Raw genomic sequence first — 15,219 nt, 5'->3', positions numbered from 1 at the left:
ATGACTCTGACCCTGACCCAGACAGATATCCCAAAGCTGTCATGCCCCACTTCAGGAACCAGAAACTGAGCTTCACCGGACAGCGACTCACCCAGGCTCAAAGTGAACTGGTGGCAGAGCCTGCTCAAACCCAAGTCCTCTCCCTGGGCCCTGCCTGGCCGGGGGTCAGCAGGCCTCAGGGGCCAGGAAAGGGAGGGCGGGCAAGTCAGCCAGAGCGATGCCCTGCCGAGCCAAGCCCGGCCCCTCCCTTAGTACCAGGGAGAGTCTGGGGACTTCTGCCTCTAGATGTCGACCCTCAGAGACGCCTCCCTTGAGGGAGCCTGAACAGCCACAGAAGCTGCAGTCACGAAAAACTGCAGGTCAATCAGGCCCCTGAGAGGAACCCAGTACGTGGGACAGGCAGAAAACCTGGCTGAGAGAGGGGCTGGGGAGGGCAAAGACCACACAGCAACATCGACCTGCCCCATCCTGAGGTCTGAGTCTCCACCGCTCGGTCTGCCTCTGACTGAGAACCGTCCCTGGGGACAGAGGTAGTCACCCGGAAACCCCAGGGCACAGAGCCACCCCCAAACCCATTCCTGGCGCAGAGTCTTGGTGACAGACACCGCTGGAGGCTGGCCAAGCCTCTGCTCACCTTTCTGGGGCAGGGGCGTGAGTCTCTCTCAGCCCTGGGGAAATCTGCTGGGGTCTGCATGGTGGGTCCCACGTCTATGGCCAGAGAGCCTGGCTACTCCCCTCACTTCTGCTTTTGCAACTTTCCTGGCCCAGAAGGCAGGGTCCCTGACCCGCTCCTTCTCACTTCCCCCTCTGCCGGGAGGAGGGACAGAACATGGGTAAGGCTCCCCTGCGGAGGAGGGGACACCGTAGACCCCAAGCCCACAACTCCAGGGTGGATGCAGAGAGACCTTTCTCCTCGTCTTCTCTGATCCTAAGGAAAGAAGAGCTGGACACAGACAGAAGTCACAAGTAGAGGCGGCAGCCACACAGGGGACACCCTTTACTTGCAAACACCTCCAGGAGAGAATGGGGGGCAAAAGGCAGCAGGGCCACCACCTCTGACAGTCTGACCCAGAGCACGGGCGTTCCTCCCCCTGTGGTGACCTTCCCATGGCTGGGCCCACCCAAAATGGCAGCCCACAGAGCAGGCACGACCGCACTCAGCGCTGCCCTGAAGAAGCCTATCCGCCCAGGGCCCTGAGGTGGGGGCGGTGGGGGGGGACGGTGCAGAAGGCATGGACCTCACAGGTAGCCGTGGGGCAGGGGGGACCAGGCCCGGCCCTTTGCCACATGGCCTCACCACATCACTCACCCAGTACCCTCACAGGAACTGACACACACAGATGCACAGAGTCCGCTGATCGGAAACCATTTCCACAGACATGCCCTATGTGGAAACGCCCCCACGGACACAGAACTTCCCCTTCCAGTCCCCACAGAGCCCCTGACAGCAGTCTGAGGAGGGCCTGCTGGCTGTTGGGCAAGATACTTCCTTAGACTGAGGCCTCTCGTTGTACTCCAGCTTCTCCTGGAGGACCTGGGGTCTGGGGTTGCCCTGAGAGCCCCAAAGCTCTCTAGTCCAGTACCAGCTACGCCCCCGCCCCGACTCCTCACTACCCGTGTACCCTTCAGAAGCAAAGAAGGCTCTCCGTGGCTGGCAGGGTATAAGAAGGGGCAATAGGGGGGACGCTGTCTCCAAACTGTCTGCTCTGGAGGGGTGCGTGCAGGGCCTGGGAGCCTCTGGTGGCAGCAGTGGGGAGGACAGCGCCAGACCCCACCCCCTGGTCGTGGCCCCGTTCCCCCCATAGATACTTCCTCTTATTTACTTCCTCCCACAAGGCAGCTGGAGAGAAGCCCAGAGCGCCACCCGCCTCTGCCCCCCGTTACCACACTCCCTGCCTGATCCCTGGCCTGTAGGGTCCCCAACCTGGGCCTCCCTCCAGCAGCTGCAGCCCAAGCCCACCTGCTGATCTCTGGCCCTAACGGACATCAACAGCCCCTCCCCCAGATGGCAGCATCTGCAGGGCCTCCCAGGGGTGCCCCCTCTCATGGGGCAAACATCCCCAGACGCCTCTCCCAACATGCCTCTGGGCAGTGGGTCCACAGTTTCCAGGCCTCCTTGATAGGCGAGCTGGCCTTGGGCCCGAGGCCAGGACTGGCATGCAGTGACAATGAGAACTGTGCCTCTTAACTGAGCATTTATTGCAGGAAGCCATTCTTTCCTTCAGCTTTTATTGGTGTGGATTCTGCCAGGCTCAGATGTCCTACTCCAAGGGAAGTGCTGTCATCCCATTCCAGAGAAGAGGAAACCAGACTCAGACAGAAAGTGACTTTCCCAAGGCCACATGGCTAGAAAGGCGGAGAGCTTGGGGCAAAATCGAAGCCTACAGGCTGAAAAATTTCATCATCACCCTCCTTGCGAGGCCCACCAGCCTGCCTCCCCTCTGGACGTTACTCACCGCTACGGGCCCCCGGCTATGTGTTCCCAGGCCAGGAGCCAGACACTAGGAGGCGCACGTGTTAAGGAAGCCTCCAGCCTTGTCCTCAGGCAGCTCCCCCAAATACACAATAACGAAACGGAAGTGTGGCGTGCAACAGTGCAGGCCAAGTGCTGGAGGTGCCCATAGCGTCTCACTCTCTGCCCGGGGTAAGATCTGGGAAGATGCGACAGTCTAGCTGGACCCTGAAGATCAATAGGAGCTGGCCAAGCAGAGAGGTGGAAAAAAGACACTCCGTGTAAAGAGACCAGCACGGAAAAGAGGCCTGAGGCCAGGAGGGCAGGGTGGGAAACTAAGACCCGTCTACTCATTTGTTCCCGTGCAACCCTTTCTCCCTATCTAAGCCTCAGCTTCTTCTGTAAAATGTTCGCACCCTCAAGAGGTTGTTTCAAGAAGCAAAAATGGGCCACAGAGATAAAGGGATGTGGTAAACAGAACTCCCTGAACGTCAAGGGCTTTCTTACTGCTGCAGGGTCTCCTCTGGGCAGGCTGAAGGGACAAGAGTCCACGGGTCTCAGGTGTTGAGAGGGTGGAGGGTTGGGGAGCCTTCCCCGGCCAGTCCCAGGGAAATTCCCCCCCGAACACCTGAGACTCCCAAGGCTCCCCGAAGTCCACAATCACATCCTGCCTGAGCTCCAGCCAGGGGAGCATGAGGGATCCGGGAGGGATCAGGGTTTCATAAACAGGAAGAGAGGAGGGGAGGGGGGGAGACGCTCAGCTCTCAAAATAGACCTGCAGGCGCTTCCAAGGGGTCCAGCTCCGGAGATAGCCAGGGAGGGGGCCTGGGGTGCCCAATCCACCCCCAGGAAGGGAGGGAGGGTGAATGGAGCCCCAGCATGCCTAAAGGACCAGGTGCACACGGGGAGCTCTCATCCTAGACTGCAGTCCTCTCTACAGCTGCTAAAACCCCAATCCCTTCTTCTGCCTGAAACGGATCAAATAAACAAGCATTAAACACCAATATGATGTCTCAAACACTGCTGGATGCTCCAATTTATGCACATCACGTTCCTTCCTTCTGGGTGGCCCTGATGGGTGGACTCTAGTCTCCTTTTACAGAAGAGGCATCGGAGCCTCCGAGGGGTAAAACAACTCGCCCAAGGTCAGCTGGCAAATAAGAAAGAGGCGCAGGATTTTGAACTCAAGAGAGCCTGCCTCTCCTCCAAGTCAGGCCTCTCCTCCCCCTGGAAGGGCCACTTCTCTCTCCAGCTGCCCAAATCCCGGCTTTCGAGGCCCAGGCAAATGCCAGCTCTGTGGGGAAGGTGACCTGGTGCCCCACAGCCCACGTTTCCTCTTCTGCCACACACAGCAGTGCCCGTCCATCTGGTCCACCATCAACCTTGAGAGTGGATGCTACTGGGTTCCCTGGGACGTGCTCATCTCATCATGCCCCAGAGAGGCAGGTAGGCAGGTGGTATATTTCACTGCCCACTGTCAGGCCTGGCACTGAATGGAGGTTCTATGTGCCCACAGCCTGTTCCTCCCCATCACTGCATCCACCACACAGCTTTCTCATCACCACCCTTCCCCAATGCTGAGAACTCCCTAAAGGTGGGGTGTTGACTTCATTTTGGGGTTCCCAGTGCCATGAACATGTGATGATGCAAAAGATAAAACCAGCTCCTTCCACTGCACAAAGTGATGAGGTTCTGACCACAGGCTGAGCGCCCCCTGGTGTGTTGAGCCCAAAAGTGGGCACTGGGAATGCTACAAGATTCTGCAGCAACAGAGGTGAATGAGCAGGTGCCAAGTAATGATGGAAACTGAGCTCACAGGGACGCAGTGCTCCTCCTCTTCAGCACTCAGTGTGTTTCCTGGGCTGGGAGGAATGTGGGTTCTGTGGTCAAGCAAGACCTGACTTCATTGCCCACTAGCGATCTGGCCTTGGGCCTCAACTTTCTCATCTGTAAAATGGGGAGAGTAACAGTTTCTACCTCTGAGGATGTTATGAGAACCAAATGCAAAGCTCCTGGTATGGCACTTTCTCTCTCTTAACATGGCATTCAAGGCTCTCTCTGCCCCATCCATGTCCAGCCTCGTCTCCCTTCCCACCCCAGGATCTGCTGTTCCAGAAGCAGGAAGGAGTCACAGACTTGGGATCAAATGTAGGTTGTCCACCTAGGTAAGTGCTTGTCTTCTCTTAACCAGCCCCTCTAGCTCTGAGGTGAGAAGCTGCACTCACCACCAGTTCCCTCAAAGCTGCAGGCACCTCTGCAACCCCTAGAACTACAGCCCCAAGATCTGAACATCTGGATCTTCACTGGAGACCTACAGTCCCTTCATTACAAGGCAACCAGGGGCAGCTACTTGGTGGGAAGAGATTCTCCCACATGAGGCTGAGACATGGGGCTGAGACAAGTCAAGGGGCCCAGTCCACATGACTCGGCCTGGCCTTTGATGACCCAAGGTTGCCATAGTAACAAAAGAGGAGGGGGTGGGAGCCTACTTCTGTTGGCCTGCCCTGCCCCAGGAAACTCGGCTCCCTTATCTTAGGAGGCTGAGTCAAGACAAACATCAGGACCAGCCCTCGGTCCATCTCAAAGGTCGGGCTTATGGTCTGACACCTAGGCAGACCCAGGCCAGAAGGGCGCGGCCACTAACAGGCAGCGGAGCTGAGCAACACGGCCAGGCACTCGGCTGCCAGGGCTAAAGCTACTGTGTGCTCTTCCATTTGCCCTTCAAGTCACTTCTGAGAGGCAGGAGGCAGGTACCATTATTCCCATTTTACTGCTGAGGAAACCAGACTCAGAAGGGAGAAGCTTCAGGTCAAATGGCAATGGTGGAGGCAGGACTAGAACTCAGGTCAGCTCTACCGCCAGAACTCACGCCCTGTCCTGCCTGGCGGCTTCCACAGCCCCTCCCCAGCCAGCAGCTCTGCGACCTCACAGCACCTTGAGAACTGGGTGAGGTCATTCCCAGCATGGTGATGAGAAAGCCCAGGCCAGACTGTCCCCCAGCCTCGCAGTGCTGTTGACACTCAAAACCAGCAACAGGCCCTGGGGGGCTGAAGGGAGAGCCCAAGGGACCAGAGAGCTCAGAGCCCAGGGAGCCGGCCTGGGGCTGGGAGCAGGGAGCCCTGAGAAACAGCCTGTGTGCCACGTGCCAGGCACTGGGCCTTGGTTTGATTGGAGGCCACCAGGTTCCCTCCCTCCAGCGCCAGGTGCCATGCCCTCATCAGAACCAGTGGACTTGAGCCTCTCCCATCAGCCCTTCACCCTCTTAATACAGTCAGCCAAGCCACCATGAGCAAATAAACAGAGGAAGCGTCCTGGTCTCGGTGACAGGTAAACCTGAGTTCTAGCCTGGCTTCTGACCCTGTCTGGGCCATAGTCCACTCACCTGAAGAACTGGAAGGCTGAAGTGAGTAATCCTGACATATGGGGTTGCCTCGAGCATTTGGTGGCACCAGAGAAGGACTTGGGCTTCCCTGGTGGCTCAGTAGGTAAAGAATCCACCTTCAATGCAGCGTTCGATCCCTGGGTTGGGAAGATCCCTTGGAGAAGGGAACGGCTACCCACTCTAGTATTCTGGCCTGGAGAATCCCATGGACTGAATAGTCCACGGGGTTGCAAAGAGTGGGACATGACTGAGTGACTTTCACTTTCACTTTCAGAGAAGGCAGGCTGAGCTGTCTGCCTGCCCCAGGGGGCCTCACACCTGGGCGGGACAAGGTCAGTGCCTCCCTCCTCGTCCACTCCAGGCAAAGTCACTCCACCCCTGACGATCCCTAGCTCCGGTGCTAGGGCCTTGCCCTTACCTTGGATGGCTGAAGCCCAGCTTCCTCCCCTGAGGCTTGACCATTCTGGAAAAGAGAGGAGAGAGTGGGGAACACTGTCAGAACTTACCAGAGTGGCACAAAGCAAAGACAGACCCTATGGGGCGCCCCAGCCCCTGGCTGCTCCCAGTGGCTAGAGGGGCCCTGGAGGCGGGGGCGGGAGTTCTGGGAGGGCACAGGCCTCAAGCCTCCTGCAATCGCCCCAACTCAGGCAGCCTGCTTTGGGCACCCCTCCCATGTTCTCTGCCTAGAAAACATCTCATCTTTGAAGGTCTGGCTCAAATGCCACCTCCCCCAGTGAGAAGGAAAGGACTGTGGGTGTGTGCCAACTAACCAACTCAAGAGGCCTCAGTTTCCCAATCTGTAACATGGGTATTTACATCCACCTCCCAGAGTTGATGCAAGGGCTGAAGGACACAAAGTCTGGGAGAGTGCCCAGCCCAGAAATGCCCTGGCCCTGCCTGCTCTGGGACCCCTCTCCATTCTTGCAGAATCACTGCTACTCCCTATGAACCTTCATTTTACCACTTATCACAAAGCAGGGACTACTGACTCATGGGCCGTGCGTGCTAAGTCACTTCAATTGTCTCCGACTCTTCGCGACCCCATGGACTGTAGCCTGCCAGGCTCCTCTGTCCATGGGATTCTCCAGACAAGAGTATTGGAGTGGGTTGCTGTTCCCTTCTCCAGGGAATCTTCCCCACCCAGGGATCGAACCCACGTCTCTTAGGTCTCCTGCGTTGACAGGCAGGTTCTTTACCACTAGTGCCACCTGGGAGCCCCTCCTAATAAATGGGGAATCCTGGGAGGCAGAGATGAGGCTTTGGTGCTAACAGCTGCTCTCTTCCGAGCCCCTGCTGCACGCCAGCACTGAGTTTGGTGCCTCACACCTGGGGCACCATTAAACCCTCCTGACCTGGGAGGTAGGCCTGGGTCCCATTTGGCAGAGAAAGAAACTGAGGTGCAGAGGGGCCTAGTGATGGCACCTAAGGCCATACCACTGCTCAGTGGGGATTCAAAATCCGGTCTCTGACACCAGGAGGTGCTCAAGAGGACTGAGGAAGAGGAGCCGGCTCCAGTGCCCAGCCAGGGCAACAGAGAGGCAGGCATGGCAGCTGGCCCCTGTGCAGTCCTCCAGACCCCAGACTTTGCCCTCCGCTGGGTGCTGTCCACCCTGGGTATACCACCCCTTTCCTGTGTGATATGAGGTGAGTAACCTACCCCATCCGGGCGCTGGGAAGCTAAAAGGAGCAGTCCCCAGCCCTCATGCACAGCAAGAGTGTGGAGAGACCAGGAAGACCCAGGACTTTGGAGCCAGAGGCCAAGTCCACAGGGCAGCTGCAGTCTTGTTGGCAGCAGCGGGCACAGCTGTGCTTTCCCCATTATATAATCTTCCTGCTCCTGGAGCAGCACTCCCTCCCCGCCAGTCCCTGGACATCCTGCCCCTTGAACCCCCTTAATGCCCCTAATCCTCCCCAGGGGCCAGTGTTCTGAGGCCCCATCATACGTGTTCTCTCTCAGGAGCTTGGGAAGCAGGACTGGGCGGAACCAGGCCTGAGGGGAGGAGGAGGCGTGAGGCCTTCGTAGACAGAGTTCTACTTCACCCAGCATTGCAGACTCCTGACATAACCCCGGATGGTAACAAGGGCCTACATGCCAGCCTCCCCCATTCTAAGCCCTCACCCTTCCTAAAACTCAACTGCAATCATCACACTTGAGTAAGACTCCCCTGGTCACTCACTCCTTACTGAGAACTTTCTAGGTACCAGGCCTCAAACTCTTCCATGGCTTCCCACTGCCTGTGGGATAAAGTCCCAGCTCCTTGGTATGGCATTCAAAGCCATCATCTCCAGCTCCCACAGGTGATTAATGTGGGTTCTGGAATCTGACCTTGTGGGTTATCACCTGCATAACTCTGAGGTTACTGCATTTCTCAAAGCTTCAGTTTCCCCATCTGTGAAATGGGGATAAAAGTAAAGTACCTCACTGGGTAGCTTTAAGAAGCAGGCAAAATAGTGCCTATAAAATACATACATCCAGGGACTTCCCTGGTGGTCCAGTGGGCCAAGACTCTACACTCCCAAAGCAGGGGGCCCAGGTTTGATCCCTGGTCAGATCCCACATGCCACAACTAAAGATCCCAAGTGCTACAACTAAGATCCGGCACAGCTAAATAAATATTAAAAAAAAAAAGTACAGCTGGCATATAACTGGTCCACAAACAATCACCATTATTACTATCCCTATTTTGGAGCTAAACTGAACAAGCTGAGACCCTGAACAGATCAGCTTGTCCCCAAGCATTTGCATGGTGGCTCCTTCTACCAAGAAAATCTTTCCTGCCCAGTCACTTCAGTACACTCCTGATCTTCTTGGAGGACTCAGTTAAATGTCTTCTCCTCTGTCCATACAGCCTCAAGTCCCTTCCTCCCTCCTCTGGGCCTCACAGCACCGAGCAAACCTCAGATTAACTCAGGGAGGAGCCACGGCTTGTCCAGTACTGTCTCCTTGGCACCCAGCTCAGGGTCTGGCACATAGCCTGTCAAATGAAACCTCAAACCAGCAAAGCGAGCAAGGAGGCCAGAGTAGGTTCTATTCCTCCCATTTTTCAGATGAGGCTCAGAAGAGCTGAGTGACTTAACTGCAGCCTGTTAGCAGGTGACACATGGGGCTATGACCCAGAGTCACATGAATCCCCAGTGAGAGAGAGGAGGAGGTGGTGGGTGAATCCAGAGGTGGGCGCTTACAGAGCAGTATCTTGGAGGATTCAGGGAGCCTGTTTGGCTGCCTCCAGTCCCGGGGTCTGGCTTGGGTACCATCTTCACGCAACGCCCAGGCCTGTAAGAGCTGATGCACAAGGTCTCTAGCGGGGAATGGGCGGCCCCGGAGAAAGCACTAGGAGTGCAAAGAGGACCACAGGTGGCCTTCCCCTTGAAAGCCGGGGTCCTGGGAAGACAGGGCGCATCTGCCCTTCCGGACTGACTGTTGCACAGAGGGTGGAAAGAACACAGGTCTGCAGCCACAAAGACAGAGCCCCTAATGCTGGCTCTGCCAGCCACTCACTCTGAATGTGTCTGTCTCATTACTTCTCTGAGCCTCGGCTTCCTCACCTGTACTAGGAGGGCAGGTCTGTCTTGTTCACAGGGGCACCCTGCTGGTTGGAGAAGTACTTGTCACATTGTAAGTGCTCAATAAATACTTGCTGAATGAATGAATAAGGACAATGATACTGACCTTGCAGAAAACTGAATGAAAGACCTTGTCTACGAGTCTGGTACAGGAAAGGCCTCTGGCCCCTTAGAGGATGGAGACTCACTCTCCTCCCGCTTCCTCAGAGAGCAATACTCATGGGCACAGCAACCGAGGGCCTCCAGGCCATTGTGCCCCCTCCCCAAAGGTCAAGATGGGTTCCAATAAGCATCCTTCCTTCCCACCCAAGCCGCTCTGTCTTGGGAAGAGAAGCATCCAGGGCAGTGTCTGGAGAAGCCGGGCAGCAGATGGACAAAGACAGCACGTGCCCCATAGGCAGGAAGCAGCCCCAGGAGTTGGGTTCAGAGCCCAGCACTGGCAACCCTGCCCACTGCTGGAAGCTGGGGGCCAGGTGCCAGGGCTGGCTGGCACTACTAGCCCTCAGCCAAGGCTGGACAGGAGAGTCTGCCAACATCCGGAGCCTCTCCTGGAGTACCTTCCACCTGGCCGGCTTGACCCCAGCTCTTGCCTGTCTTTAAGCCTCCGCCTACTGGGTAGAAGACAGTGAGAGATCTGGATTCTAATTCTGACTCTGACATTAATTCACAGGCCAGGTCCCACTGAGTTCAGTTATTCCATATGACAGGGGTAATACTCTCTGCCCTGAGAAGCTGTTTGGAGAATTATTTGACTTTAATAAGGCCACACTGGCGGAGTGGGGTGGACGGCACAGAGCAAAGCTCTGCACAGCGAGGCCGGGCCTGCGGCCACGGTTACTGAGCCCAGCAGGGCCAGGGGGAGGCCCCGGCAGAATCCTCACCCACACTTCCAGTGGGGTGGCTCCACCTGGGCCACACCCCAGACAAGGCCCTGCCTCCGAGCAGCCCATTCTCGGCAGCGTCACAGGGAGAGCAGATCCCAGGCCTCTGCCAAATGCCCTGCCAGCCCCTCGGCCTGCCTCCCTCCCGGCCAGGAGCCTGTACCTGCAGGTCAGGGTGCTGTATCACTTACATGTCACCTGGGCTGAGAACAGCGAGGCCCTGTTCTCCAGTAAGAACCTGCGCCCAACCCGTGCCCTGGCTGCCCCATGCCTCCTGTTACCCAAACAATAACACCGAGTCGCCTGGCACTTCCATGGAGTGGGGAGGAGGAAAATGGGCAGCACTCCTTAGGGCTCTGCACCCTCTCAGGCCCAGAAAGCAGAGGCCAGAACCCAACCCTGGCCAGTGGAGAAACAGAGGTCCAGAGAGGCTATGGACTGACTGAGGGTCACACAGCGAATCCGAGGTGAAGCTCCTGTAGAAATCACAGCCCCCCTAAACCAGGGAAATAAGCCGTCTTTTTTCCTCTCAAAGTTCAGGTGCAGTAGGACTAAAACTGAGTTGAGTTTCCTGTTTAAACCTGGTCCCTGCCTCAGGATTTCCCAAAGAGAAGCAGGAAGCAGTGCCCTGGACTGGGAATCAAGTTTCTGGGTGTCTGCCTTCCCAACTAATATAACCCACGGTAAGTCCCTCCCTGGCCTCTCCCAGTCCACCTTCCTCTAGGGAGGCCTAGGTCTCAAGGGTGTGCCAGGACAAAGGAATTTACCTCTGAGCACCACCCCTAACCCCTTGTGCCCTAGTTCTAGAGGGTGGGCAGCCCGTGGATAGGGGCTGCAGAGGGCCGTGTTCCTCAGTTCAGAGGGTGAGTCAGCGGGAGAACTTTTGAGCTGTGCAGGGCCCGTAAAAACCCCATGGCAGGGATCCCAGAGCAATTTACTCCAAATTGCGCCTTCAGGTTGGTTACCTAATCTTGCCGCGCCCACCCTCCAATAGCCAGTGTCAGCGGTGACCATCCCTTTAAAGGGGCAGCACACTCCGGGTGCTGGGGACCCAGGATCCTCACTCAGCTCCCAACCAGCGGCCCTGAGGGGCAGGGCGCTTGGTGGTTGCCCCAGGTAAGAGAGGGCAGAGGAGGGGATCTAAGTGGGGAGGGATCCGAGCCCCAGCCAGAAGAAAATCACTTTGTGTCTCAGGCTCTCTGAGGTTTCCATCGTCTCCCTCATATCCTCACATCCCCCTGGAAAGGCAGTATCACCTACTGTCCTTCCCATAATGAGGCTGAGGGGAAAGTTTTGTCCATTTGCCCGTTCAAGGGCTTGACGTTGACCCTGGTGGGCACAGGAAGAGCGAGCCTTCTGCAAGGTTAGGGCCTAAACCACAGTATCCTCAGAAGGCAAGAGCTGCTTCTGGGAGAAGCTAGGCAGGCAAAGGCCAAATTCCCTAGAGGCCCAACCCATCCCATGGGAGGCGGCAGGAACCAAGGACCTCCTCATCTCCAGGAATAATTTTCTCAAAGGTCTAAGGTTCCCCATTCTCTTCTCCCGAGCCTGGGAGAGGTGACACAGGCGTCCTCTGACCCTAGCCTGGAGCAAAGAAAACCAAGGGTTTCAGCCCCAGACGGGCAGAGTCACCCCAAATTCCACAACTGCGACGATCAAGAAGGAAATCCTTCTAAGGTCAGCAGCGGAGATGCTGGGAGCTCTTGGGGTAGGGCCGCTGTGAGACATCAAGAAGTTGGCAGGGGGTGGGGTGGGGGGGTCCCATGACCCTCGTCTCTTGTGGAATCCAAGACATCTGGCATCCCAGCCCTGGTCCGTCTGCCCTAATGAAGGAACCTCCGACGGCTCCGGGTACAGGTCCCAGGTATGTGTGGGGTGAGGCGGGGGTCAGATCTAAGCGCAGCACGGGATTCGCTCTCCGGGGTAAGGGGCTTCCTCGGGGCTTGGCAGAGCGGTCCCTCGCGCACACACACCCGGAGCATTAGGGGGTGGAGCCGGAGACGAGGCTGGAGACCGGAGGGCACTCGCGTCCTCGCGGGCGCCCGCCAGGCTACAGCGGCGCCGCGGGCCGCCCCGCCCCTGTGGGGACTCGGGCTTGCCGGCCGCCGGCGCCCGTCCCCCGCCCAGCTCACTCACCTCCGGGTCCAGCGGCACCAGCTCCATGAGCGGCCAGGGCTCCTTGAGCTGGGCGAGCGGCATCGCGCCGCAGCCGGGCCGCCCGTGCTCCACCGGCGGCCCGAGCCGCGCCGCCTCCTGGGTTCTGAGGTCCCACGCTCAGCGTCCCCAGCGTCCCCTTCCTCCCCGCCGAGACCCTCTTGCTCTGGCTGGGCCGTCCGCCGCCGCCGCCGCCGCCGCCGCGGCACTAGCACTTCGGCTCCCTCCGTCACCCGGCGCCGCCGCGCCCATTGGCTACCTGCGCGAGGGGGCGGGGCCAGTGTAGCCCCGCCCCGGCCCCCGCGGCGCGGCATTCCCAGGGAGGACCCCCGCCTCCGCCACGCGGGGAGTGAGGGCCCCGCCTCCACCGTGAGCCCCCGGCCCACGCTCCGCTCCGCCCAGGAGAGGCCCTCCTGGCTCCTCCCTCCCAAGCCCGGTCCCCGGGGCCCAAACCTCGTCAGGGCCACCGGTCTCCCCACACTCAGCTCATTTGGAATAGCTTCCCAGATGCCCCCTCTCTCTCCAGAGGGCCTGTACCCCCTTATTCCCTTTACCTCCCCTATCTCCCCTCAACCGCTCCCCCCCCCCCGTCGCCCCACTCCCAGTCACACCGAATGTCCTAGGCCTGACCCAGGGAGAAGCTGGAAAAGGAAAGGAGCCTGAGCCCTACTCCCCTCGTTGCGAGGCCCTAGGACACTCCCCGCATCCCACCCACCCCCCACCCCAAACCGACACTGGGATCCCCTGCGCCCCAGCTCCGGGCAGGGTACGGATCTTCTTTCGCCACCATCAGGGCTCACAGTACCTCCAGACTGATGTCTTAATATGCGTGCTTTGCTCTTTTCAAGCCAAGTCTCTCCAGAATCTCTCCAGCTGGAGACCTGGCTCTGGGCTGATTGGGTTTTGTGCCCCCTCTGGGGAGGCTCCCAGGATCCACCGACACGTGGGCTGCACTTGTAGTAAGAGGCCAGGGAGAGGGATCCCCCCTGGAGAGACTCAGCCTCCATCTAAAGCAGTGTTAAGAGTCCAGGTGTGGTGAGATTCACACCTGGAAGAGTGTAGAGATGGGCTTGTGGGTTTCATGGAGGGGGAAGAATGGCCATTTGCAAAGCTATTCTAAGGCAGGATTGTTTATCAGAAGCTTTCTTCTGATCAGGCTTCACCAACTTATGACCTCCTGGTTTACACATCATAAAACAGCTTCAGAAAGATGGGGTGACTTACCCAAGGTCACACAGCAGGTCGGGAACAGATTATAGGACCTTAAAAAAAGTCAATGAAGGTTTCTCCTGAATCCACATGCTCCCGTTATTTCTTTATTTTCCAAGGGTAGCACCTCAACTGTTGAAGTGAATTGAGTTTTGAGTGGAAAAGACTTTGGAACCTAACAAATCTGGGTTGGAATCCCGTCCTTGCTACCTACTTAATGTTGGGAAACTCCTTTCGGGTCCCTAAACCTGTTTCCTTATCTGTAAAAAGGGAATCATGATTCCAATCTTTCCGGTATATCCTGAGGACTAGATTTAATTCAATAAACATTTATGGGTATATATTACATGCCAGGCCCTCTTCTTGAGCATGTACTGTAAACCAGCCCCACTCCTAGCAATGAACAAAAGAAAATCCATGTTCTTATGGAGTTTACATTTGGTCTGGTGTGATCAGATAAATAATCACAGCTAACATTAGTACAGCACTTACTGTGGACCAGGTACTGTTCTAAACACTTTACCTGTAAATGCATTTAATCCTCACGACATCTTTATAAAGTAGGTGCTGTTATTACTGCAATATACAGATGATGAAATTGAGAACAGAGAAGTTAAGCATTTCATTTGTTGGGTCCCTCCAAGGTTACACAGCTAGAAAATGGCAGAGCTGAAAGACAACCCTGCTAGTCTGGGCCCAGAGTTCATTCTCTTGTTCACTCACTTGGTTACTTCCCTGATGAGGGCCAAACCGGAGGTAACCTGGGCCAGTGTTGGCACCTGTTATTATCACCAGCGTTAGTTATCAGTTGACCGGAACCAGTTTCTGACACCCCAGTCCCTGCTGCTCAGGGATAGCGTTGTAATATTTGGACCTACTTAGACTAAAAATCGTTGTTTATCTGAATTCAGATTTAATTGGGTATTCCATTGATTTGCTAAATCTAGCCATCCTATTCAGGGCTCAGAACAGATTGCACACAGGTGCCGAATATCTGGCTGCAAGCCAGTTTAAATAAGTTAAACTTGGGAAGAGACATTGTGACCCAGAGAATAAGCACAAAGGACTGGGGGAGGAAAATGAGGTGGATGAGTGGGAGGTGTGTAGGTGAAGGGAAAACTGGAATGATTTGGCCTTCAGTCTGCCCCCTTCCTGGAGCTGCTGGTCTCGTCCTTTCCCTTCTTACACGAAAGGATTCCCTATCAAGTGCATCATCTCAATTTAAGGATCCAGTAGTGATTGTGCTTTCCTGTGAATATTTTATTTCCTGTGTCCTCTGAAAAGTATTGGAGAGGCAGCAGGTCATGATGGAAAAGGGAGCGGAGGGTGGGGGAGGGGACAGAGGCCACCTGGGCCCTGCCTGGGAGCTTGGGCAGGTCAGCTTGCCATCACTGTAGTAGGGATGTTGCGGTCACTCAGCAGAGAGCTGTGGACACCAAGACACCGATCTGTAGCCTACAATGTGCTGATCCTGCTGTAGCCTCAGCTCACAGTTTTCTCCATTTCTCTCCAGGCTCCAGCCACACTGACTTTCCTGCAGTTCCCCTGCCACAGCACCTTGTTCTTTGTTCTTAAAA

The 15,219-nt window shown here is 56.6% G+C and overlaps 1 protein-coding gene across 3 annotated transcripts in view; it reads right to left on the bottom strand.

Annotated features, from left to right (window-relative positions):
• Positions 1–12,639, bottom strand: part of RPS6KA1 (ribosomal protein S6 kinase A1) — a 37,941-nt gene extending 25,302 nt beyond the window's left edge. Inside the window, exons 1-2 of one of the 3 annotated variants that reach the window (XM_070383297.1) lie at positions 12,416–12,639; positions 6,253–6,297 (exon numbers count right to left, since the gene is read on the bottom strand). In XM_070383297.1, the coding sequence (XP_070239398.1) occupies positions 6,253–6,297; positions 12,416–12,478 (108 nt within the window). In that variant the 5' untranslated portion in view covers positions 12,479–12,639. Of the gene's footprint in view, positions 1–634; positions 778–6,252; positions 6,298–12,415 lie in introns of those variants that run through there. The other 2 variants (XM_070383303.1, XM_014478245.2) reach the window with 2 other exon arrangements.
• Positions 12,640–15,219: the final 2,580 nt, after the last annotated feature.

Source organism: Bos mutus, chromosome 2 (assembly GCF_027580195.1).
Source record: "Bos mutus isolate GX-2022 chromosome 2, NWIPB_WYAK_1.1, whole genome shotgun sequence".
Lineage (NCBI taxonomy): Eukaryota > Metazoa > Chordata > Mammalia > Artiodactyla > Bovidae > Bos > Bos mutus.
Note: the sequence above shows the minus strand (reverse complement) of the source record. Positions and strands in the feature narration are given on the sequence as shown.